Source organism: Tachyglossus aculeatus, chromosome 19 (assembly GCF_015852505.1).
Source record: "Tachyglossus aculeatus isolate mTacAcu1 chromosome 19, mTacAcu1.pri, whole genome shotgun sequence".
NCBI classification, from domain to species: domain Eukaryota; kingdom Metazoa; phylum Chordata; class Mammalia; order Monotremata; family Tachyglossidae; genus Tachyglossus; species Tachyglossus aculeatus.
This window is the reverse complement of record NC_052084.1, coordinates 14,236,199-14,263,449: the sequence shown is the minus strand read 5'-3', so window position 1 is coordinate 14,263,449 and position 27,251 is coordinate 14,236,199. Positions and strand designations below refer to the sequence as shown.

The window sequence follows — 27,251 nt, the reverse complement described above, 5'->3', positions numbered from 1 at the left end:
AAGTAGGACTGAACAACTCAGCTTTGGGTCACCAAAATTCAAATTAATCCTTGCCAGGCTGGGCACCAGATGGTGGGTGTGCCTTCTCAGCGGTTCTCCCGAGGGCACAGCCAAGCTGCCTGAAACACCTCACATGCATCTGCCGGAGCAAGGGACTGAGGGAGGTGGGTTGGGGACCACCGTTCCGACTGCCAGGAAGCCACTCAGCCTTGGATGGGGGGAAGGAAGGCGGGAGGCCAGCCTTCCCTCTCCACTACCAGGGGAGCTTCTCAGATGGGACGTATCAATCAATCAATCGTATTTATTGAGCACTTACTGTGTGCAGAGCACTGTACTAAGCGCTTGGGAAGTACAAGTTATGTCTGTGGGATGGGGCTGTTGTATTGATGGAGCCTTCTGCTGGGGCAACTGATGAGTCTAAACCCTTTCACTGCGTTTCACATCATGATCATTTGTCCTGGGGCTCTCTGGAACATTCGGGTTTTTTTTATGGTGTTTGTTAAGCACTTACTATGTGTTGTGCATTGTTCTAACTGCTGGGGTACATGCAAGTTTATCCGGTTGGCTACAGTCCCTGTCCCACATAGGGCTCACAGTCTAAATAGGAGGAAGAAGAATTTAATCCCCATTTTACAGTTGAGGAACCTGAGGTGCAGGGAAGTGAAGTGACATACCCAAGGTCACAGCAGCAATTGGCGGAGCCAGGATTAGAAGCCAGGTCCTCTCTCTCCCAGGCTCGTGCTGTTTCCACAAGGCCACGTGGCTTCCCATTTCTTTCTGGATAACCCCCAGCCCATTGAGTTAAAAGAGACCTTTAGCGGAGTTATGTCTCTTTACTCTGCCCTTGGTCTAAGCGCCCCCGGCCTTGACAAAACTGGGCGGGGACCATTGAAGCTAAGCCTACTACTTAACAGAGTGCAGTGGGTCTGTTGCTGCTGCTCTGCTGGTCTGATATACAGGCCCTCTCAGACAAAGGCAGAGTCAGGGTGGGGAGGGAGCCGGGTATCATTACAGTCGATGCAGCGCTCTAATCTCCCCCAAATGGAAAGTCCTTTCAGCCAAATCAGATTGTACCCGCTCATGAAAAGCCAGCCCTAGGCTTTCTGGACGGTGTAATAAATCTCCCTCTGCCCTCCCCCAGACCTTGGCCCAATCATTCACTCACCCAAAGACAAGTGTGTAACAGCTTTGTGTGGCTTTTCACTAGAAAAAGGTCTGCTGAGGACGTAAACTTAAAACCCCATAATTGGAGGTTTAGAAACAGCAAAAGCAGTGGCACAACCAGAGTGGACCTTGCCTCTCCACGGGGAGAGACTGCCTGGCAACTGTCTTCTCTGCCACACTCACACCTCCAGTTCAAGTTCTTTTTCCACAGTGGTGTCTGTGACACTAACTGCTACAGCAAGCAATCCCTTACAAATGCCCACAGATGTGCTCTTCAAGAGCTTGTTTTGAGAAGAACTGACACTATCTCAATAAGGACGAAGGGAATGCGGGAGAAGATGAGGTGGGGAGACAAGGGAGTCGAAGAATTAGGGAATTTAGCCACTCGAATTCCTTTCTGGACTCCCTGCAAAAGACAGTATCGCCAGGGAGCTCATCAAGAAGTAGAGGAGCAGCACTCAGAACAGGTGGGAAGAGAAAGTGCTTCTGTTGCAGCTGCTCTACTTGCTCCCTACTCAGTACTCACACCTCTGCTAAGAGCACAGCAAGAAGCTTCATCTCCTGCAGATTTACATTCCCAGGGACTTGCAAAGATCACAGCAAAAGGAACAGTTTCTCTTCTCACCTGCTGTGGGGGGTGCTCCACCCTTTTGAGCTTTCCTGTGTTCGTGAGGGGTACAGATTCTGAAATAAGGTGGAAAGTCCCTGGGCAGAGCTGGAACCCTGGCAGTGGCAAGTAGGACAACTGCTCCAGATTCAGCCTGACAGGAAGCACGGAGATTAACCTGACCCATATATCCCTGCATCAAGAAGGACCTCCATGAACTTTTCCCATGGACCTGCATCCACAAATGATCAATCGTGGTGGCAGTGGTGTTTTGGAGCACGGCATGGAGCAGAGAAACGTGATGGGAAAAGGTAAGAAGTGAAACATCAATTGAGGCAGCGGCCACTGTTGCCCCCACCGGTATGTCTAACTCTCTGCTTCTCCCCTTCTATCTCTCTTACTCAGTTCTCCGTTTTTCTCTATCTCTCTGCCTCCCTAATGCCTTCACATGTTAAGACAGTTGCCCCCACTCCCTAATCCCTATTCTCTAGGGAGTTTCAGAACTATGTTTAACAGAAAGCTCTATGGGGTAACTAAACCACAGAGCTGACACACCCCAGAGATGTGGCATGAAAGGCCCCTTATCATGTAGTTCTGCTCTACTGCTGCTTCTTGCTCAGCTTGACCCTCCCCATCCAGAGTACCTAGAATTTGACTTAAAAGGTTAGCCCTTACAGTGCTTTGAATTATCCTCAGGGGCTCCTAAGTCCCCATGACAACCTGCCGGAGGAACTGGGGGACCTTTTTTGCATTTTTCAATCATGTTAATTGAGCTCCCACTGTGTGCAAAGCACTGCAATAAACAGGTTGGGCGAATACAATAGAATTAGAATACAATAGAGCTCCCAGCAGTTTACAATCCAGCAGGTGAGACAGACTCAAAATTATTTATAGAGAAGCAGCGTGACTCAGTGGAAAGAGCCCGGACTTGGGAGTCAGAGGTCATGGGTTCTAATCCCGGCTCCGCCACTTATCGGCTGTGGGACTTTAGGCAAGTCACTTAATTTCTCTGTGCTTTAGTTACATCATCTGTAAAATGGGGATTAAGATTGTGAGCACCACGTGGGACAACGTGATCACCTTGTATTCCCCCAGCGCTTAGAACAGTGCTTTGCATATAGTAAGTGCTTAACAAATATCATCATTATTATTATTATAGAAAGAAGAGAAGGAAAAGTGAATATTTAGATAAGTGCTTTTAGACATTTAGACAGGTGCATAATCGCTGCTGAGGTTATAAAAGGGGGCTATGGCCTGGGGAGAGTAAAAATGAATCAGAGAGGGGACATCTGGAAGAGTTGTGATTTCGGGCGAGCTTGGAGGGTAGTAAGAGCTGGGAACTGATAGAGCTGAAGGGGAGGAGTTACAGGCAAAAGACAAGGCAGGAGGAACGGTTAGGTGATGGGCGAGGGAAGTACAGGGTACAGTGAGTAAGTTAGCTTGCAAAGGGTGAAACTGAGCTGGAGTGTAGTGAGTGGTTAAGTAGGGGCCTGGGGGAAGAAATGATTGAGTATCTAGCAACAAATGGGCTGGAGTTTCTGCTTGATTTAGGGAGGAATGGTCACCCAACGAAGGTTTGTTTAAAACGACATTTTAGAAAAACAATCCAGACAGCAGACTGAAATATGGACTAGGGAGGGGCAGATGCAATAGTTCAGCCAGAATATGACAAGTGCCTGGACCAGCATGGTGGCCATTTGGGTGAGCAGCATGCAGGTAATGTGTTTACGTGGAAATTAACACTCTATGTTTGTCAGCCACTCACAAGCTTTTTTTTTGTATGGGATCTCTAGCATGTCCTCTGTATCAGTTTGACTTGCAAAACAGAAATAAGGTTTGGACAGAAGACATCCTATAATATAAAATAATGACAACCTGCTCTCCTCTTACTGGACTGTGTCCTACCTGATTATCTTGTGTCTACCCCAGTGCTTAGAACAGTGCTGGACACATAGTAAATGCTTAACAAATACCACAGTTATTAATATTTTAGGCTGCAATGACTGAATTAAGCATAAAATAAGTTGGCTGCCTTCATCCTCCAGTAATTCTTTTTTGGAATAGTTAAGCTGCTTAATATATCTCAATGGGAGTGAATGGAAATCAACAAACTGGATGAGAGTTTATTTAACTTACCGGGGAGTTTGATTTAATTAGTCTTTTAATATATTACTAGTGTGAAGGAATGAGGCCATTCAAGTCCCTTCCTCTGAACTGTGATAGTTATAAGCTGCTTTGGGAATTGTGGAGTTGGTTTATTGTCATCTAGTTCTAACTTCTAAAGTGCCCTTGCTTTTTTTGGTATTTTGGGTGCTGCCAATTGGTGCCAGTCAATTGTATTAATTGAGCACTCTTACTGTGTAAGGAACTGCTTAGGAAGGAGGATAAGTGGTGAAACTTGGGGGTGGCTGAGGTGAAGTGGCTGGTGACTCCTGAATTGGTGTGGGGTCGTTTGGTGGATCAGTAAGTTATCCCTTTAGTCAGTAGTCAGTTGTGGGCTGGATCAGAAGCTTGCCAATCAAAATACTTGGGTCATTCACTTCAAATTCACCACATTCCTCCTGGGGAACCTGCTAAACCACGATGAGTCTGTTTCTTTTGCTTTGTTGTAACCACGGAGAGCACAACTTGGATCTCACCTTCTGAGGCTGGATGGTATGATCCTGCCTCGTGGTCCAGTGTTCTGTAGAACATCCTTCCTCCTCCACATCTCCAAATTCTGTCCTCCTTTTCCTCATCTCTGCTTAGAACTAATCTGCTTCAGGAAGTCTTCTCGGGCTCTCCAATTATTTAAGATTCCCTCAACAGTGATGCAGATTTCTGTTTGAAATATTGATGTATTTCTATCATTTGTGCTCTTGTGGTGTTAATGTGTATGTTTCTACCATCTGAACTGTCTTCCTTCCCTCTAATGGTATTTATAACAAAGCCTTTTTTTAAATGGCAATCATTAGGCACTTAATATGTGCTAGACTCTGTTCTAAGCACTGGGGTTAGATACGAGGTAGTCAGGTTGGACACAGTCCATGTCCCAAATGGGGCTCCCAGTCTTGATCCCCATTTTACAGATGAGGTAACAGAGAAGTAAAGTGACATGTCCAAGGTCACACAGCAGATAAGTGGTGGAGCTGGGATTAGAACCCAGGTCTTTCTAACTCCCAGACCTGTGCTCTATTCACCAGGCCATGCTGCTTCTCAATTTTGATAATGGTGGTAATGGCAACAATACTAAGACTAATACAGATAATTGACCAAACATATCTGGTTTTCACTACCTCAGACCAACAATTACCAAATTTTTTCAGTTAACTGAATTTTTTTTTCCTGATTAATTGAACCAGACTTGGTTCAGATGATTGGGGTTTAGATCATTGGCTTTTTCATACATTCAGGTTTCTGTCAGTTTGTGGCTCCCTGCTACGGGATGACCAAACAGGCAACAGTCTCTTGTGGGGACTAACACTTCCAGACTTAGGGGTATCTCCCCTTCCCCTTCTAACAGCTCTTAGCATGCACCTGGCCCCAAAACAGCACCAGAGATTGAGTGCATACCCGTCTCACGGTCCCAGTACAGAACTGAAATTGGGAGAGGTTTGCCCACACTCTACATGGTGCCCTTCTCCTGGTTTAGTGTTGGGTGTCAGTCAGAGAATTGAGTATCAGAGGACCAAGTCTTACACTCTGAGGCCTGAGTTCCTGAAATCTTCGCAGGCCTGGTATGGGGGACAGCATTCTACCTCTTTCCAGAAGCTTGTTAAATCATCCTCTTTGCCTCTTTGGCTTGTGGAATAGCTTCCAGTTCCCATGCGGGTTGGCCAAGCCTTGTTTTATAATTGTGTGTGATCTGTCTCCCATATTAGAACATCAGCTCCCTGAAGATAGGCACTGGGCCTTCTCCCATTTCCCCCCGCCCCTCCCCAAACAGGGTTCAGCTTAGTGTTCTGCAATCAATCAATGTTGTTTTTTGAGTGCTTACTGAGTGCCAGCACTGCACTAAGCACTGGGAAAGAATATACACGTGGGAATTAGATACAGACCCTGTCCTTCTAGGAGCTTGTAATCTGAGTAGAACTGGATTCCAGAAATGTTCACTCCTCATCATGAATAAAGGGGAAGAATGATCCAGTGAGAGAGAAGGGAAGAGCTGGAAGCAAAGATTGACTTGTTCTGCAGAGTGACTTTCTACTATCACTCACTGCTTGCTCACCAACCTAAACTGGGTGGGTTTTGACTCTGAACTTGGCCCTTCCTATCTGAGTTAGGGATATCATTTCTTTTCTGAGTTCTACATAACACTGATCTGGCCCCGGTCAATAAATATGCCTACAAGTTCTCTTTGTCTACTGACCTAATCTCCATTCTCTCTCAGGACTTGAATTTCGTAGGTTTTCTGGTTGCCTCTAGCCACAGGTGGAAACAAATTCTGTGCAGCACAATCTGCACCGGGTCCATTATCTGAACTAATTAGGGGCCAAGACTAATTCAAATAGAAAATTCTGATAATTGGGTTTTGTTTCCCTGGGGAAATGAATAATTTGGTTCATCTCTCTAGACTTTTCCCCAAGTTATCCACAATAGCTGCAATTTGGATGTGTTCATTTGGTTAATTGGTTTCCAGTTGTACATTAAATAATGCTGCAAACAGGCATCTGAGAGGGTCCTTGGCTTCAGCATGTGAAGGGGGACCTGCGTTTTTCAGGGTAGTAGTGTTAGGGAATGTGTTCTGGCTGTCCCAGTTATCCAGCTGGAGATGCCCTGCCCTTTTTCTGGGGGAAGGCCCCCTTCCAAGCCAGGTGGTCCCAGTGCACCAGGCGATGAAATACAGATAACAAATTGTACATTTGTTTAAACTGCATGCTTATTATACCAGGGTTCTGGAAAGGGTTGCGTTTACAGGCCTTAATACTCAGTCTCCAGAGAGCAATTATGAGGATTTATCTAGTTCCTCTAGCATAAAAGTGTTTTATTGTTTTTATTTTGTTGTGAGTGAAAGGAGTCTGGGAAAGGACAAGAAGGAGGGCTGTACCGTTTAGTCCGAAGAGAAAAGAAAATGGAAATTTGTCTGCCAGAGTGCCACTTGGGTTCTAGTCCTTCAAAGCTAAAAACGAAAAAAATCGAGGAAATGTAGCCAGCAGAATCAGACTCCAGGGTTTCTCGCCCTCTTTCTCTGTTTGTATTTCTTTCTCTGACTCTCTCATCTATCCCTGTGCACCTCTAGTTCTCTCTCTTATTTCTCTCTTGCTCTCTCTTTTTCGTCTCTTGCTGGCATTCTCTGCTTTATCTGTCTCTCGATTAGCTTGTCTCTCTCTAGCTCCCTGTTTGTCTGTTGTCTCTGTCTTCAGCCCCACAATTCTCCCTGTCCTTTGTATCCATGATGTTTGCTTGCAGGTAGTTTGGGAATATAAGTTAAAGGGGGCAGACGTTGAGACAGCCTGAAAAGCAGAGATAAGTTAATACTTTGGACGAAATTATTCTCCCTATTGAGTTTCACTGTAATCAAAACCAGTTTAGCATTTGAGAAGCAGTAGGTACCATGAAAAGGAGTAATGGAATTAGCTTTCATGTTTTTCCAGGAATCTAAACCACATTTCCTGTCACAACTGTACATTATTAATACAAGGCATCTGTTAGAGCAAAGCTGTCCCAAAATGCACACCAAAATCATACATCTGGTTTAAATCATTTATTTCTAACATTTGCGGGGGGGCGGGGGGGGGAAATAAAGCCAAGATGTTGCTTTTAACCCATTATAAGCTAATATGCTAAGGCCTAAAACTAACATTTTTAACATGGTTTTTATATTGAGTAATGTAATTTACATTAATTTAGCAGCAAATAATATGACTCTAGGCGTCTTGGGTGTGTGTGTCTGTGGCCCCTTCATTTCAGTTCCTGGAGCTGGGGCAATTAGTTTCTAGTGGTGAAGGGAAATTAGCTGAGTGACCTTACCAGCAGTGGGTGGATGGTTTGACTAAGTAGATTCCCCTCCACACCCCCAGCCCCACCCTGTTCCCGACTCCCAAATTACAGTCATTGCACTTTCTTTTTCCTTTTTGTCTTTCGTTTCTTAGAGATGAAAGGCACTGCCTTATGACTTGACCACCTTCCTCCGGCCCTCTGATTCTTCTACTTTAAACAGTCAACCAACCAACCAATAAACAAAAAACAGGGATTGCCCTGGGGTAGAATCCCAGGCTGCTATTTGACCTGCCCGAGGTGGGTAGGTCTCTCAACACTAATCTGCAGTCTGAGAATTTCCATGATCGTATTTCAGTGTGGAATGGCTCGAATTGATTCAGGCAAAGGCAAGTATTCTCCAGCGCTGTCCTGGAGCCAGTCCTTTGCACTGTTGCCAGGAGTGAGATGCGAAGAAAACAAAGCAGAAGGGCGCAGTCTTTTTTCCTTTTTAATCTTTTTCCTCAGTCAATTATATTTATTCAGTTCTTACCGTGTGCAGGGCACTGTACTAAGCGCTTGGGAGAATACAACCCAACAATATAACAGGCACATTCCCTGCCCACAACGAGCTCAACTTTTGTCCCCTTCTCTTTTGCTTCTTGGCATTTTCCTGCTCTCATCCAGTGGTTGGGTGCAGAAGTCCTGGGAAAGTCAGTTGACCCAAGCAGTATCAAACTTGCTGTTGTTAGTTCAGCCTAATCATTCGGCTTAGTACTGTGCATGGCATCATTTGTCTGCTGTCCCAGCAGCTGACATTAGGTAGTTTATTATGACTCTCAAAACCTCTTGCCTAATTGACACTTCTCCCGTTACTCACTGGGCGATTAGCTACCTGATCCTACCCATTCCCTCGTCTATAAACTGACAATTTCAGTTCTTGAATTTCTTACTTTTCACCAAACCTTAATTTTGTGGGCATGTTTTGGGTCTAGGAACCTCTGGAATTACAGAATTTCTAGCCAGCAGCTCCCCAGGATCTGGGCTAGACCCAGCAGAGCTCTCTGTGAGCCCACTATTGGGTAGGGACTGTCTCTATATGTTGCCAACTTGTACTTCCCAAGCGCTTAGTACAGTGCTCTGCACACAGTAAGCGCTCAATAAATACGATTGATGATGATGATGGAGCCTGTATTGCTCCCCCTGAGCCCCTGCCCCATGCTCCACTGCTGGGTACCTTTGTGCTAAACCCTCACAATTTCAAAATTAAACTGATACCCACCTCCTCCTCCCTCTGCCCCTCTGCCACCTCCAAAAACCTGAGAAAAGAAGCAAAAGGGAAAAAAATCATAAATCTATTTGGCTGTTTTACTGATGCACAGCAGTTATGCACTTAGAACTTATGTGTGTATTATGTTTCTTTTCAGTGTTATTCAATTTGCCTGCTCTCACTAATGGAGGGAAGTTTTAATGTTGAATGTTTGCAAACATGTGTTTCTCTGCTTCAGTGCTGTCCTCTCTCTGTGCTCCCTAGGTTTGCTTGACCAAGCAGACAGGGTCAGGAAGCAGGGTAGGAAAGCTTGCTTTTCCCTTGGCAATAGACAACTCATTCATTCATTCAATCGTATTTATTGAGTGCTTACTGTGTGCAGAGCACTGTACTGAGCACTTGGGAAGTACAAGTCAGCATGGCTCAATGGAAAGAGCACGGGCTGTGGAGTTGCAGGTCATGGGTTCAAATCCCGGCTCCGCCAATTGTCAGCTGTGTGACTTTGGGCAAGTCACTTAGCTTCTCTGTGCCTGTTACCTCATCTGTAAAATGGGGATTAAGACTGTGAGCCCCCCGGGGGACAACCTGATCACTTTGTAACCTCCCCAGCACTTAGAACAGTGCTTTGCACATAGTAAGCGGTTAATAAATGCCATTATTATTATTATTACTACAAGTTGCCAACATATGGAGACGGTCCCTATCCAACAGTGGGCTCACAGTCTAGAAGGGGGAGACAGACAACAAAACAAAAACATGTAGACAGATGTCAAAACCATCTGAATAAATAGAATTATAGCTAGATGCGTATCATACAGTGAATACAGTAGTAAATATGTACAAGTAAAATAGAGTAATAAATCTGAAAAATATACACAAGTGCTGTGGAGAGGGGAAGGAGGTAGGGTGGGGGGGATGGGGAGGAGAGGAAAAAGGGGGCTCAGTCTGGGAAGGCCTCCTGGAGGAGGTGAGCTCTCACTAGGGCTTTGAAGGGAGGAAGAGAGCTAGCTTGGCGGATGGGCGGAGGGAGGGCATTACAGGCCGGGGGAGGATGTGGGCCGGGGATAGATGGCGGGACAGGCGAGAACGAGGCACAGTGAGGAGGTTAGCGGCAGAGGAGCGGAGGGTGCGGGCTGGGCTGGAGAAGGAGAGGAGGGGGCGAGGTGATGGAGAGCCTTGAAGCCGAGAGTGAGGAGTTTTTGCTTGATTGAGGAGTGAAGCCTTACCCACCTTCTCTCCCCATCTCCCTACTCTAAAGGAAATTCCATCTGGTCCATCGCTGTGGGCTTTGCTGTTGCCTTTTTATCCAGAGCTGTGGGCCTCATGATTTTGATGAACTCCTGAAGCCCCAGTTTGGGTCAGCATTCCCTGGGACATCTTTGATCTTGACCCACAGCAACTGGACCACCACCCCTCCTTCTCCCCAAGGGAAGGGGTTCAGGAGAAGCACAGGGAGAAGTTGTTCTCCTGCCCCAGAGGAAATGGGCTTAAAACTGAAGGAGGAGAGTTCGGGTGGATTTAAGGAATAAAATAACAATAATAATAATAACAATTGTGACACTGCAAGTGCTTACTGTGTGCCAAGAACTGTACTAAGTACTGGGGTAAATACAGGATAATCTGGTGGGACACAGTCTCTGCTCCACATGGGGCTCACGGTCTCAGAGGGAGGGAGAACAGGTATTGAATCTCCATTTTACACATAAAGAAACTGAGGCCCAGAGAAATCAATGACTTGCCCAAGGTCACACAGTAGCCAAGTGGCAGAGCTGGGACTAGAACTCAAGTTCCCCGCCTCACAGGTTTCCTTCCTCTGATAAGATAAAGCCCTGGGGTAGATGGCCAACTGTCTTGGATCAGAGTTGGGGTCTGGACCAGAGGGCTACCTGTTGTCTCTCCTAGCTGTAGGATTTCTTGCTCCAGGTGACAGTCGTTCACTGCATTACTCCTACAAGGCGCTTTTCTCATTTAAGATTAGATATCCATTTCAGTAGTATAAAATCTTTCTCCTTTTAATGAAAGAATGATTTGACTGAAACACATTGCCCTCTAATTCACACTGCAGTATTTCTTTGGAGACCATGGTTAGTTTTTCCCAATCATTTCTCTTATTTGAGGGAATGTTTTTTATTCAGAGAAAAGGAGGGTCAGACTATCCTGGAAGGCTGCCCAGGAGCCTGTGGGGTAGTTGTAAGAGCCAGAATCTATGGCTCAATCCCAGTGCTGGAGGACTAGGACCGCAAGGAGTGTAGGTTTGGCCAAAGGAGGATTATTGTGGTTCCAGTTCAACTCCAGCTAATACCTGTCCTCATCGCCTGTGCATCTGGCTCTCCTCTCCAAGCCAGAAAACCTCCTTATCATCCCCTTCACTATGCTCCCTTCAGGCCATTGCCTAGGCCATTACCTCTACTGCTTAGAATGCCCTCCCCACGGCTGTGCACCAAACCACATCCCTTCCCTTCTTCAAAACTCCCCTCTTCCATGAATGATGATAATAACAATTACGGTATTTCAATCAACCCCATGGAATGCCAGTAAATCTTCTTTCCAGCTTCTGCTCACACGTATATCTAACCCACGGGAATCCCTCCTGATCTGTGATGAAGCTGAAGCCACTTCCCTTTCTCCCCATATAATTTCTTATGAGATGTCCTAGTGATGAGGTAGTCTGACCAAGTGGAAAGGTCCTGGGAGCCAGGGGACCCGAGGTAAGTCCCAACTCTGTCAGCTGGGTGGCTGTGGGTAAGTCACTTCCAATTTCTGGGTCTGTTTCCTGGAGATAGCAATACCCGTTCTCCCGATCTCTTAGATTATGAGCCTTGAGAGGGATAGAGACTGTGACTGACTGCCAATCTTGTCCATAGTGATGATCGTGTCTCCCACTGGGGAGGATGGGCAAGCACAGCCCTGAGACTTCAGAACTTGAAAACGTATGCAGAGGAATTGATTTGTTCAGTACGCTTCCACTCTTTTGTCTCTGCCGTCGTGTTCCCACCGGGTCACGAAGTGCGAAGAACATGGAGGTGATCAGGAGTGCAGCGCATTGCATAGAGAAGCAGCATAGCCTCATGGACTTCCAAGGGCTTGGAAGTCAGAAGGACCTGGGTTCTAAACCTTGGGCAAGTCACTTGACTTCTCTGGGCCTCGGTTACCTCATCTGTAAAATGGGGACTGTGACTGGGAGCCCTAAGTGGGACAGGGACTGTGTCCAACCTGATTATCTTATTTCTAGCCCAGTGCTTAGTTTAGCGCCTGGCACATAATAGATGTTTAACAAAGCCAGAATCGTTATTGTTATTATTGCAAGGTGCATGCGAAGGTCTTTTACATGCCGGGCCCATTGGTGACCGAAGTGACAGTAGCATGGTTTTGATTCTTTACAATAGCACCTTGACCCAAGCTTGGAAATGGCTCTGGTGTTTGCCATTCATGCTAGCCAGTTATTTTGGGAGATTCCTATTGGGTCTGTCCACTTGTGGAATGCCCTTAGTGTTGCTTCGGTCAGAAACCCTCACCAGTGCTGCCACAACCCCTACAAGTATGTCCCCTACTAGCAGAGCCAGGACTCTAACTGGGCTCCTGAGTCCCAGAGCCATGTTCTTTCCACTGGAACAACAGTAGTAAAGACCGAATAAGTACCATGATGATTATTCTAGTGCTTGGTTGAGTTGGTCTGCCTGGTCTTAGATGCCTCTTCAGCTAAGGCATCCCACCTCCTGTGGTGCATCAATCAGTCAGTTATATTTCTTGAGGGCTTACTGTGTGCAAAACACTGTACTAAGTGCTTGGGGGAGTACAGTATATCAGAGTTGGTAGACATGTACCCTGCTTGTGCAGGGTCCTTAACTTGACATATTTCACGGCATAGGTTTCTTACAGACTTCTCTTTTGCCATGGTCAAGATACTGCATGTTACTATTACACTGCTTTTTTTGTTCAGTGTTGGTGGCTATGACTAGCCATGCCCGGTGATTTGACAGTGGCGGCCTGTAGACAGTATTGCAGTTTCTACCCTGTTTCCTGATTCCTGGAAATAACAACATCCACACTGATGTCCCCTTGACCACTCTTTTTCTACTCAACACTCATCTCTGCTGACCTCTATTTCCACCTTAGATGCTCACCAATGCAGACCTCATAATTACCAAGCAACTCACAATCTGACTCCATCCCCATCCCTTCCAACAGATTTACTGCTGTCTGACCACAACCACCACCTCCTTTTTTTAATGGAATTTAAGCGCTTACTATATGCCAGGCACTGTTCTAAGTGTTAGGGTAGATACAAGATAATCAGGTTGGTCCCTGTCCCACATGGGGCTCACACAGTCTTAATCCCCATTTTACAAATTGGGCAACTGAGGCCCAGAGAAGTGAAGTGACTTGCCTAAGGTCACACAGCAGACAAGTGGCAGAGCTGGGATTAGAATCCAGATCCTCTGAATCCCAGGCCCGTGAACTTTCCACAAGGCCATGATGATTCTCTTCCTTCTCCTCTTCCTCCTCCGCCTCCTCCTCATTCGTATTTATTTAGAACTTTCTGTGTGTAGAACACTGTCCTAAGCTCTTGGGAAAAGGGCTTCATACGTTGCTGAGTGCCCAGTAGGCGGTCAATAAATGGTGTTGATGATGATGATGGGGCATGTGACCCGGTGGATGTGACCCTCCCTCTGCCCCTCCGCCAAGCTAGCTCTCTTCCTCCCTTCAAGGCCCTGCTGAGAGCTCACCTCCTCCAGGAGGCCTTCCCAGACTGAGCCCCTTCCTTCCTCTCCCCCTCGTCCCCCTCTCCATCCCCCCATCTTACCTCCTTCCCTTCCCCACAGCACCTGTATATATGTATATATGGTTGTACATATTTATTACTCTATTTATTTATTTATTTATTTATTTATTTATTTTACTTGTACATTTCTATCCTATTTATTTTATTTTGTTGGTATGTTTGGTTCTGTTCTCTGTCTCCCCCTTTTAGACTGTGAGCCCACTGTTGGGTAGGGACTGTCTCTATGTGTTGCCAATTTGTACTTCCCAAGCGCTTAGTACAGTGCTCTGCACATAGTAAGCGCTCAATAAATACGATTGATTGATTGATTGATTGATTCCATTTTCCAGCATGGTTCTTTTGGGGAGGAGTTTCCTGCTGGGCTCCCTTTTGGTTTCGCTTGATTGCCCTGAGGGTACATGAAATAATTGTATAATCCCATAGCAACATGTATTAGGGGACAATGGTGATTAGTTAACAACAAATTAGCAAGAAGTAGTGACTGTGACTGTTGGGTTTTGTGCCACCTATGATGCCCAACCTCCCAGCTCTCAGGAGAAAGAGGGGAGAAGGAGAAGGAGGGTGATTGCAGTGAGAGGAATGTGGTCTTGGGCCTGGGCTTCTCAAAAAACAGTGACCTCTCTGGGCTTACTCCCTGCCCCAAAGAAAATCGACAGAGTTTGGCATTCGCAGACAACCTTATTCAGTCTCCTCTCTGAGCGTTGTTTAAATTCCATGCATCTGGAAGCAGTAAACATTTCATCAGTCTGAACAAAGAAAAGATGGATTGTTTGGGATTTATTCACCTCTGGGACTAATTATTCTTTGTATTTCACCCATCCCATTTATAATCTTCCTCAGAGCAAAGAGACAATGGATGATCTCATTAAAACCTAGAAGGACATTTCTTCCTGATAAGTCAAACTTCCTCTACAGTGGGAACTTGGACTATACAAATGCCTTATGGAAAGTGCCTGGTGGATCCTTTCATTTTAGAAAAAGTTTTTTGGGTTTTTTTTTAATCCCAGAAGCCCACAGTAGTCCTCAGTCCATCAGTCAATAGCCATTTCTTGGATACTCACAGGGAACATCATCATCATAATAGTGGTATTTGTTAAGTGCTTACTATGTGCCAGGCACGGTTCTAAGTACTAGAGTAGATACAAGATAATCAGGTTGGAGTCCCTGTCCCACGTGGGGCTCACACAAGGGCTCTCAGTATTAATCCCCGTTTTACAGATAAGGGAACTGAGGCCCAGAGAAGTAAAGTGATTTGCCCAAGGTCACAGAGCAGATGTGGCAGAACAGGCATTAGAACCCATGACCTTCTGATTCCCAGGCCCGTACTCTATCCACTAAGCCATGCTGCTTCTCCATAGGTCTGAACAAGGCATCACCACCCTAAAGTGACTGTGAGTCCTGTATGGGACAGGGGCTATGTCTTGATTATCTTGTATCTTCCCCAGGACTTAGGCACATAGTAAGCGCTTAACAAATACCACAATTACAACTATAAAAGTGCTGCCTAGAAATAGCATGTGCCCTCAAGATGCTTGCAAATAGAGTAGATAAGGTAGAGAAATATACAATATTACAAGAATGAGTTGAAGGGTCCTATAGGTCAGAGATTGTACTGGAAAGAAGAAGCATAGAGAAGTTTCTCAGGGAAAGCTCCCTGGAGGAGCCAATACTGATGAATACTGTCAGAATACTTGGAATTCTGACAAGGGGTCTCTCCTGGACACAATTCCTTTCCTTTTGGGTGGGCCAGGCTATCAGGAGAGTTCTCATGATCCCTGGATTTGTGGCAGGAGATGAGCGTCACTGATCAGACCTTTCTCCACTTCCTATTTCCTTCCCTTTCCATTCCCCGGATTCCAATCAGCACCATACAGATAGACCAATAAGAAAAATTCAGATTCAAATTTTGCACAGTAGGCCTCTAAGAGAAATACAGACACCTTTTTATTACTTCAGGGCTAATTGCTTAGTTTGTGGACTATCCAGGCTCTTGACTTTGTTTCCCTCTCCCACTTGCCTTTTGACCATTTCACTCCCACCCCGGTTGGCAGTGGGAAGAAGAGAGGAAACCCAAATCTGCCAATTTGACTCTTTTTAGCAGCTCTAATGAAAGGCAGGGTGGGAAAATGAAGTTGAAATTACCAACTAAAATAGGGATATTGTATTATTTTGTGGTCCCCATATTCCTCTGGAATGTAAATATTCATATTCCCTTATCTCCCGAGATCTCATATATTGGAGTGCTCTTGGTTCCTTTGAGGCAGTGTGACCTAGTGGAAAGAGTGGAAGCTGGGACTCTGGCGACATGGGTTCTAGATCTGGTTCCCACCACTTGCCTGCTGTGTTAACTGAGGCAAATCACTTAACCTTTCTGTGCTGTTTCCTCGTGAGTAAAATGAGGAAAAAAAAATACCTGTTCATCCTCCCTGTGAGCTCTGTGTTGGTCAGGAACTGTGTCTGATCTGATTATCCACCCCAGTGCTTGGCACATAAGTGCTTAATAAATGCTATTATTATGAAGGACACACTGTTAAAGGTAGGGAATGTGTCCAACCTGATTATTTTTTTATCTACCCAAGTATTTAAAGAAGTGCTTGACACATAGTAAGTGTTTAATAAATAAACATCATTATTAATCCCGGCTCTGCCGCTTGTCAGCTGTGTGACTTTGGGTAAATCACTTAACTTCTCCATGACTCATCTGTTACCGCATCTGTAAAATGGGGATTACGTCTGTGAGCCCCAGGTGGGACAACCCGATTACCTTGTGTCTACCGCAGTGCTTAGCATGTAGTAAGCACTTAAGAAATACCATCATTGTTATTAATAATACATTTTGTTTAGGCTAGGGAGAGCTTTAGGATCAGCGCACTTTTCTAGCCCTGTCTTGTTGAACCTAGCAGAAAGGAATTGGATTTGAGATCAGAAGAAATTCTGGGGAGCCCATTATCCGGCATTGGGTTAGAATAATGAGTTGCCTTTGTCTGCCTGAGTTGGGAGAAGGCTCTGGAGAGCAGTCATTGTGTCCAGATTGGCTGATAATTTCCACACTGTTTGTAGTGACCGGTTAGTCTATTGTAGGTAGAGATCTCAATCAAGTGCTCCACTTCAAGAGGCATAGAGGAAGAAGTGATAGATTTTGCCCTTGGGGAAGTGATTATTGGGGAGAGGACAAGCACTGAACGGATGTAAACACACCTACAAAATGCAGACACACATGTTCAATCAACCAATCAATTGTAGTATTTATTGAGTGCTTACTTTGGACAGAGCACCCAAAGGGAGTGACAGCAAGCAGCAGGCATAAAAAAAGCTCATTAAAGCAGAAATAACAGCAACAGATAACATTTAAAACAGATGTATGCATAAAGGCTGAGGTGAGTGAGATTATTTTGGGTTAATCTTGGAAGGGGAAGGATGTCATTTTACAAAGAGGGGAGGAGAAAGGCCACTCCTGGTAGAATGAATGTTATGTGCAATGATTTAATCGGAGTAGTGTTATGTTTAAAGAAGGTGAGCTTTCTTGGGCTGGAGACTTTCTTGGGACATAGTGGCCGAACTGGGGTGAAACCCATCCCCGAGATTTCTAGTTTCCTTAATCTGCTTTCAGTTGCGAGCAAGGGCAGGTTATCCCAGCAGATATTTGGATAGTTTACCAGAGGCCCCTTGAGTAGAATTTGCTTCTCCAGAGGAGCAGTGGTGGAGACAGAGACTTATGGCTCTTAAACGTCACTCTGGCTTGTCCCATCACAGCTCCAGAATGACCGCATGAAATCCTACACTGATATCCAGATGCTCTCTCTTGGGCTTGACTCTGTGGGAAGGTTCTCAAACTGCAGGATGTCAGTGTTACTAACCACCAACATAGAGACCTCCCTCAACCCAGTTGTATATATGCAAATATCTATGGTCCTGGGAGACAGAAGACCTGGGTTCATTGTCCCGGCTCTGCTAATTGCTTGCTCTGTGACGTTGGGCAAGTAACTTAATTTCTCTGCACCTCAGTTTCCCCACCTGGAAAATGAGGATTCAATAATTGTTCTCCCTCCTACTTAGACTGTGAGCCCCATGTGGGACGGGGACTGTGTCCAATCTAATTAACTTGTAACTACCCCAGTGCTTAGAACAATGTTTTACACAGAGTGCTTAACAAGTATAATAATACTAATAATATTTATAGGACGAATCAATCAGTTGTCTTTATTGAATGCTTACTATTTGCAGAGCACTGTACGAAGCGTTTGGAAGAGTATAATACAGTAGAATTAGCAGAAACGTTCCCTGCTCATAACGAGTTTACAGTCTACAGCAAAATTAGCAGAAAGACTCATCCTTCTGGCTGATGTGAGATCAGGAAGGAGATGTGTGTTAGAAGCATAGAGAAACAGGGAAACAGAAGCAGTGTGGTCTAGTAGAGGATGGGCTGGGAATCAGAGGATCTAAATTCTGATTCTAGTTCTGGCACTTGTCTGCAGTGTGACCTTGGGCAAGTCACTTAATTTAGTGCCTCAGTTTACTTCAGCTGTAAAATAGGTGTTACGACTCTGAGCCATATGTGAGATATGGTCTGTGTCCAACCTGATTAGCTTGAGAATACCCCAGTGCTTAATACAGTGCCTGGCACATTGTAAGCACTTAACAAATACCTTAAACAAACAAACTGGGCTTGGAAGAATGGGGGAAAGATGGAGGGAGATTGGAGAACTGGGAAATCAGAAATTAAGCGTTATAGACCCCCCCCCCCCACCCCGCAGCTCCAGTGTTACTCAGTCACCTTTGTCCTCTGTGCAGAACTAATTGGAAAAATAACGGGAGAAACTAAGTGAAGGGAGAGAATCTGAAGCCATGCCACTTCCCTCACTGGTGGTTGCCTGGAATTTCCAGTTTGGTTCAGAGAAGCTGGCCTGGTGGTGACAGGCTGGCAGGAGGGAAGGGGAAATTCACTGAGGACTGCCCTGGGCAGTTTTCACCATAGATCTATGGTGTATCAGACAAGAGGAGGCATTGGACCCCAGCCCTCCCATCTAATGATTGCCCGGGACCATCAAGCGCTTGGTACAGTGCTCTGCACACAGTAAGCACTCAATAAATATGATTGAATGAATGAATCAGAGAGCTCTGAGTCAGTGACCCAGGCAAAGGTGGCCTTCAATATGACCCGGGGGAGGTGAATGTCAAAACAGCCCATGTCAGAGTCAGGATCACACCAAGGCTCTCCCAGGCCCATTTTGATCTCACCAACAGAGGATGCTTGGAGGAAGAATCAATCAATCGGTATTATATATTGATAACTTACCCTTTGCAGAGCACTAATCTGCACCCTCACACCCCTTATGTACATATTCTTACCCTCAGATGCTTTATTTTAATGTCTCTCTCTCTCCGCTGCTAGATTGTAAGCTCCTTAAGGGCAACAGTAGTGTCCACTTACTCTGTTGTACTGTCCCAGGTATTTAATACCTTGCACACAATAAGTGTTCAATAAATACTACTGATGGTGATGATGATGATGTTGAGAGATATGTTTTAAGTGCTTGAAAGAGAACAGTGGAGTTACTAGATGGATCCTTACCCTCAAGGAGCCTACAGTCTAGCAGGGGAGACAGATACTAAAATAAATCACAGGTAGGGGAAGCAACAGAGTTTAAAGATATGTACCCGTGTTGCCAACTTGTACTTCCCAAGCGCTTAGTACAGTGCTCTGCACTCAGTAAGTGCTCAATAAATACGATTGATTGATTGATTGCCGAGGTGCTACTGCACTTGGGAGGGAGGAGGGAGTACCCAAGTATTTAGGTAACAAAAGAAGTGCTGGAGTGGTAGTAGGGGGTGGAAAAGGCTGTGGAGTTGAGAGATCAATCAGGGAAGGCCTCCTGGAGGAAATGTGATTTCAAAAGGGCTTTGAATCAGTCTGTGGTGTTTGAACACTTCCTATGTGCAGAGCACAGTACTAAGCTTTGAAGGTGGGGAGAGCTGTAGTCTGTCAGATATAAGTGGGGAGGGAGTTCCAAGCAGGAAGGAGGATGTGAGTAAGAGGCTGACAGGGAGAGAAGCAAGAGTGAAAAAGAGCTATGTGCTTGCTGTCCTTGACATTTTTCAAGCAAATCTCCAGTGAGGAGCTGATTATCCAGTTTATGGATTATCCAGACCTCTAACTCTCCTCCTCCTTGCTGCTGGTCCTGCTGCTAAACCTTTGATCATTTGACACCTTCCCCAGAGGGTAAGTCAGGGCAAAAAAAGAGGGAGAAAGTCAAACTCATTCATTTTACTTTCAACAGCTCTGGGAAAAGGTTTGGTAGGGAAACAGTTGAAATCAATGGCTAAAATGAGGTTTTTGGACTCCCCACCCCTCATGTCCAGGGTAATCAAACACACAGGGCGGTACCTACTGCTCTATACAAGTTTCATAGCTGCCACAACTGAGTCCGGGCTGGTTTGGTCAAATGGATGGCGCCTGGTTACATTTCTCATAATTGCACCAACGTACCGTTTGTTGATGGCAGCACTGAAAATTGCACGCCTTAGGCCATATTAATGAGAAAACCCAACCCACTGTCAGGCCACAGATTTTTTTTTGAAATACACAAGTTCAGACCTGGTTTCTGAGCCTGATGTACCAAGAACAGTGTCCCATTTGTGTGGCTGCATGCTGCCAGGTAGGGGAGGTTAGGGGAGGCTTAACTCAGTGCAGATTTTTGAACCGAAGTCAAAACGGATCATTTGGAAAACACCCTTCACCCCCACCCCTGCTTTCTCAAGTGAGGCCAGTGACATAGTTAATGTCTGAAATACATGGGGGCCGTTTTGGAGAGAGCAGTCTGTGTCTGGTCAGTCAGCGCCACTGCCTCCTCCTATAAGAGAAGCCCCCAAATTCTCCTCAGCCTCCCCTTTTTTTCCTTTCTCTCTCTCTCCTAGCTGTCTGAGCAACTAAAGGAGCACAAAGGCAACATTATGAAACTGTTTCCTGAACTGTGATCTTTCAGCTGCCAAACTTTCTTTGCTTAGGAGTCTTTGTGCTATGCTTTAAAAAAAATAAAAAATCCCATCCTCTCTGATGAGGGAGGAATTTTTTTTAACTTCGACAGTGGCTCAGGGAGGGAATCAGTGTGTTTACAAATCATCACTGAAAAGGGAGCCAATTGTGCTTGCATGTTAGATCAAGTGCCATACCCCAGAAATATTTTTAGAAGTTCAGGAAGTATTTAGAGAGGCTGGTGTCTATCTTCTGTTGTGGGGAAAGTGACTTGAAGAAGTAAATGCCCTTTTCCATGATAGCGTAAGTGTCCTCTTTGCTCAGATGAGCTAGTTATTGAGATAATGTTTCATGTGATTTCTGAACAGGATTGTAAATAGATATCTAAGCTATAGAAATTACCTTCCCTCAAATTGCAGAAACCTATACATTTTCTTCTGCAATCTCTCCTATAGCTCCACACCCAAGTTATCATTATTTGATATGTCTTTATCTTTCTCACCCTTTCTCCCCACCTCCTGCTTGAGCGATTGATTAGATGTGGCAATCAGCCATCCATTTTGAGGTACATTTTGCAAATTCCACAAAAAAGCGATATTTCACAGTGAGTTCACAGCAGGCCAATCCCAGGAAATAAAAAACAACAATTGAAGGACCCAACCAGAGTTCAGTTTTCTGGCCATGGCAGTTGTGGTCTTATAGGCATTCACCTCTCCTAATACCTTTGTGTTGAAGAGGGAAATGGGCAGGAACCTTCCTGCATCTACAAAAAAAAAAAAATTGGCTTGGTTTTCTTGGTTTTGGACCTCACTGTTTTCTATCCCTTTCAGCATTGGCACCCCACCATGGATCTCACATATTTCTGGGCTCAGTCTGTTCTCCATGATGAAGCTTCAATTTGGGAGGTTCGTGAGGTGTTGCTTGTTTCGCTATAAGTAGTACCGTGGTCTTGGAGTTGTCAAACCAGACCCAGTGTTTCTTCTGGAGGCACCCACAATGTTGAAGCCTGTCTGGTAGGGAGGACCCATTAAAACGGGGGTCATCCAGTGTTCTGTGGAGACAAGCCAAACTAAATGAAACCTCTGAGCAACTGGGACGCAGTGAGCCATTTCTACATCTTAAAATGCATTAACATAGTTTATTTGGGAGGTGCATTCTGAAATCATAACAAGAAAAATAATTTAAAGGTAATATTGTATTTACACTGCCATTTTCTATTGAGCTTAGAGAGGGGAGACAGAAAAGAGAGATGTGGGTTCTAATCCCAGCTCCACCACTTATCTGCTGTGTGACCTTGGGCAAGTCGCCTACCTTCTCTGTGCCTTAGTTTCTTCATCTGCAAAATGGGGATTGAGACTTTGAGCCCCATGTGGGACGTGGACTGCGTCCAACCTGATTACCTTTTATCTACCCCGGTACTTAGTACAGTGCCTGGCACAAAGTGCTCAACAAATACAACTAAAAAAGAAGGGGGAGGGGGAGTGCCTGGGTGACAAAGCAAAGCTCATTTAATTTATCAGTCTCATTTTGTCTGCATTTGCAAATGCAAATTGTTGGGATAATTCAGTTTTCCAATGTATGCTTTATCCTCTATTTCAGTTGGACATATTTCTTTGGCCTCACTTAAATAGCCAATCCAAACCAATGTCTATTTTTAGATCTAATAATATAAATCATTTCAGTGGGTAGACACATTCTGAGCATGCTTATTAGCAGTAGACTGAGGAATGGCACAACTCTGTGGTGTGTCCTTTATGAATGAGACTTCCTTCCTAGCTAAAACCCAGGGAGTTGAACGGCAGTTTTACCCAGCTCTCTGCAACAGGATAAACAAGTTGGATGTAACTTCCAAATCTATTTTCCATTGTGTATTTGGTGTATTGTATAAAACAGCAATTCAGTAATGTGTTTGCAAATTGTGTTGCTGCTCCATGCCAAAGCTGGCAGTGATTCATTTGTTTACTGTACAACTTCGCCCAGTTGGGTTTTTCTAGTCAACAGAGCAGAAATGTGGCACTTCTAACAGCTGCAAGGATTAAGTTGAAAGCCATTTTTGCTAATCAGTGCTCTATGGAATCATCGAAACTGGCTCCAGTCAGTGAAGGATACTGACTTCCCAGGAGGTTTTGGGGAGTTTTCCTCTGAAGGGTAAAAATGAACAAAATGGGGTTGAGGTAAAGAATTGCACAAGTGTTAATGAATAAAGCAGACAGGAGATGCCAAACAGGATGGTGTCGGAGGATCTCATACTGGGCCACTTTAGTAAGTGGATAAAAGCCTTGCTTGTTGGCCAACAGGGAAAGCCCACGAAGGGCACCTCAACAACCCTGCCTCCTCCTCCTCTTCCTCCTCCTCCTCCTCCTCCTCCCTGCCACTGCTTTTTGCCAATCACTGCCATCCACTACCACCTCTACCCTCCTCTGCAGCTGCCAATGCCACCACTGCTGCTACTCTGGCCAAGCACCAGCTGTTCTGCCCGGGCTTAAAACCTTTCAGGCGGCATTCATTCATTCAATTGTATTTATTGAGCGCTTGCTGTGTGCAGAGCACTGTACTAAGCACTTGGGAAGTACAAGTTGGCAACATCTAGAGAACGGTTCCTACCCAACAGCGGGCTCACAGTCTAGAAGGGGGAGACAGACGATAAAACAAAACATGTGGACAGGTGTCAAGTCATCAGAATAAATAGATGTAAAGCTAGGTGCACATCATTAACAAAATAAATAGAATGGTAATCAGCATGATGACAGTGAATGAAGGGGGCGGGTAACAGTACTTATTGAGCACCTACTGGGTGCAGATCACTGTAGTAAGCACTTTGGAGAGTACAAGTACACGAGAGGCAGCGTGGCTCAGTGGAAAGAGCCCGGGCTTTGGAATCAGAGGTCATGGGTTCGAATCCCAGCTCTGCCACATGTCTGCTGTGTGACCTTGGGCAAGTCACTTAACTTCTCTGAGCCTCAGTTACCTCATCTGTAAAATGGGGATTAAGACTGTGAACCCCACATGGGACAACCTGATCACTTTGTATCCCCCCCAGCGCTTAGAACAGTGCTTTGCACGTAGTAAGTGCTTAACAAATGCCAACATTATTATTATTATTATTACAAATGATTATAAGACTCCCTGCCCTCAAAGAGGAAGACAGACACTTAAATAAATTATAATTAAGGGAAGTCATAGAATGTGGAAGAGATTTACATAAATGCTTAGGGGTGTGGAATGTAGTTACTAAATAGAGCACAAGGGCTGTGGTGGCAATGGGAAGAATAGAGATTACTCAGGGAGATGATTTGCTCTTCTCCTTGCAGAGCTCTCCTACTTAGACTGTGAGCCCTCCATGTAACTCGATTATTTGGTATCTACCCCAGCGCTTAGAACAGTGCTTGACACCTAGTAAGTGCTTGAAGTGCCATAATTATGACGATGATGATTATGAAATGGTGTCAGCCGGTGAAGGTGAGTTTTGGCAGGATAAATTTTGAAGGAATTACCGTGGGTGGTGTGTCCACAGAAGAGCTACTAAGGGACATATAACAGATTTCAGTGGAGGCAGTAACCCCTGGATTTGAGTTAGGAATATAGGTGTCAGTCAGGGATGCATAATCATCAATCATATTTATTGAGTGCTTACTGTGTGCAGAGCACTGTAATAATAATAATAATGTTGGTATTTGTTAAGCGCTTACTATGTGCAAAGCACTGTTCTAAGCACTGAAATAAATAGAATAGATATGTACAAGTAAATAGAGTAATAAATATGTACGAACATACAGAGAAGTGACTTGGCCAAAGTCACACAGCTGCCAAGTGGCGGAGCCGGGATTTGAACCCACAGCCTCTGCCTCCAAAGGCCGGGCTTTTCCCACTGAGCCACGCTGCTTGGTTATTCTTGGCTGTAGATTAATGGGCCTGGATCTGTAACTGACCTTTATCTGTGACAGTAAAGGTTATATCTGTTTATAACCAAGGAGAGTACCTGAGAGAGAGTGTGTGTGTGTGTTTGGGGGGTATCAATCAATCAAGGGTATTGAATGACTACTGAGAGCTAGGCACTGTACTAAACATTTGGAAGAATAATACAGTAGGAAGACATACTCCCTACCCTCGAGAAACGTACAAAAAATATGTACAGATTGGGGAAGCAGGGGATTGAACAAAGATAAAGCAGGAAACAGCACTTGTACATCAGAATGAAGCAGTTGAATAAGTAATTGAAAGTACAAGTCTACCCCAGGGCTTTGTACAGTGCCTGGCACATAGTAAGCACTTAACAAATACCATTTGTTTTTTTTTAAAGGAAATTTTTACTTGCTTTGTACTTCCCAAATGCTTAGTACAATGCATTTGCACCCCATTGGTACTCAGTAAATGCTATTAACTACTTCTACTTTTTCCTAATTCAATTTAAAAATTTTTCCCATCTGTTGTTTTATTATGGATCAATGTGATGCAGTGACAAAATTCTGTGATGATGTGTTGCTCCGTTGCCAATATATATATTTTTGATGGATGTATGGCTTGTCTGATGCAGACTAATACACTATCTTGTTTTACTTTAGACTTATCTTTAGTCTGTAATGCCTGGCTGATTCAGTGATGTGGTTTACAGTCATTTAAATTTTTTTCTTGGATGTGTGCCTCTAGGGTGCAGGCAGTCATCTGCATACAACCGTTCTTGAATGACTGTCTCTAGGACTCTAGATCAATCAATCAATCATATTTATTGAGCGCTTAGTATGTGCAGAGCACTGTACTAAGCGCTTGGGAAGTACAAATTGGCAACATATCGAGACAGTCCCTACCCAACATTGGGCTCACAGTCTAAATCAATCACATCTAGATTGATCTAGATGATCAATCAATCAATCGTATTTATCGAGCGCTTACTGTGTGCCGAGCACTGTACTAAGCGCTTGGGAAGTACAAGTTGGCAACATATATGATGCTTAAGGTCTGTTGACTTGGAAGTGTGCAGTAGTGTCCAGAGTGCAGATGCATATTCTAATACTTTGCATCCATATTTCCCATTGCATTCATTCAGTCGTATTTATTGAGCACTTACTGTGTGCAGAGCACTGTACTAGGCGCTTGGAAAGTACAATTTAGCAATAAAGAGAGAAAATCCCTGCCCATACTAGGGTTGGATCTTTTAGCATGACTGTATAGAATAAATTAAATTCAGGCCAGACCTGATTCCTGTCTCACCTGAGTTTACAGTACAGCGTGGCTGAGTGGAAAGAGCACGGGCTTTGGAGTCAGAGGTCATGGATTCGAATCCCACTCCGCCACATGTCTGCTGTGTGACCTTGGGCAAGTCACTTCACTGGGCCTCAGTAACCTCATCTGTAAAATGGGGATTAAGACTGTGAGCCCACGTGGGACAACCTGATCACCCTGTATCCTCCCCAGCGCTTAGAACAGTGCTTTGCACATAGTAAGCGCTTAACAAATGCCAATTATTATTATTATTATTATTACTCACAATCTCAATGGGAGTAAACAGACACATGGAACAATGATGGTGGAATGCAAAGCAACAATAAATTACAAAATCAGCAATGCAAGAGAGCAACGTGAAGCACAACAGCTACACACAGTTGTTGGAGCAAGAAACCTTCAAATTCTTCAGGGTCCTGGGCTCAGCGTCCTGAAGGCTCCCACAGCTGAGGGGAGCTTCAGTCCTCTGGAGGGTAACAGCAAGGTTGTCTGGGCGTCGGGCGGCTGCTGGGATCCCAGAGCTCCCAAGCAGGGACTTGGCCACATGGATCTCTGCCATTGCCCACCCCGACTCCTGCCGGGCACTGGGGCTTCCTCTCCTCGGCGTTCTGCCTGGAGGCAGCGAGCCTGGGGTTTGCTGGTTGGTGCAATCTGACTTTTTATCTCTTTGCTTGAAGAGGGCTATGATGATGGAGTCATCGTCATCCCCCAGGCCTGGAATGCCCTCCCTCTGCCCATCCGCCAAGCTAGCTCTCTTCCTCCCTTCAAGGCCCTACTGAGAGCTCACCTCCTCCAGGAGGCCTTCCCACACTCAGCCCCTTCCTTCCTCTCCCCCTCGTCCCCCTCTCCATCTCCCCCATCTTTCCTCCTTCCCTTCCCCACAGCACCTGTATATATGTTTGTACGTATTTATTACTCTATTTATCCTACTTGTACATATTTATTCTATTTATTTTATTTTGTTAGTATGTTTGGTTTTGTTCTCTGTCTCCCCCTTCTAGAATGTGAGCCCGCTGTTGGGTAGGGACTGTCTCTATGTGTTGCCGACTTGTACTTCCCAAGCGCTTAGTACAGTGCTCTGCACACAGTAAGTGCTCAATAAATACGATTGATTGATTGATTGATTTCCAGACTGAGCCCCTTCCTTCCTCTCCCCCTGTCCCCCTCTCCATCTCCCCCATCTTTCCTCCTTCCCTTCCCCACAGCACCTGTATATATGTATATATGCTTGTACATATTTATTACTCTATTTATCCTACTTGTACATATCTATTCTATTTTATTTTGTTAGTATGTTTGGTTTTGTTCTCTGTCTCCCCCTTCTAGAATGTGAGCCCGC

At 45.0% G+C, this 27,251-nt stretch overlaps 1 protein-coding gene across 1 annotated transcript in view; it reads left to right on the top strand.

Moving 5' to 3' along the window:
* Nucleotides 1-1,812: 1,812 nt before the first annotated feature.
* HHAT (hedgehog acyltransferase) overlaps nt 1,813-27,251 on the top strand; it is a 223,164-nt gene continuing 197,725 nt past the window's right edge. The window contains exon 1 of the mRNA XM_038761470.1: nt 1,813-2,082. Within this exon, the coding sequence (XP_038617398.1) occupies nt 1,985-2,082 (98 nt within the window). The 5' untranslated portion in view covers nt 1,813-1,984. The remainder of the gene's footprint in view (nt 2,083-27,251) is intronic.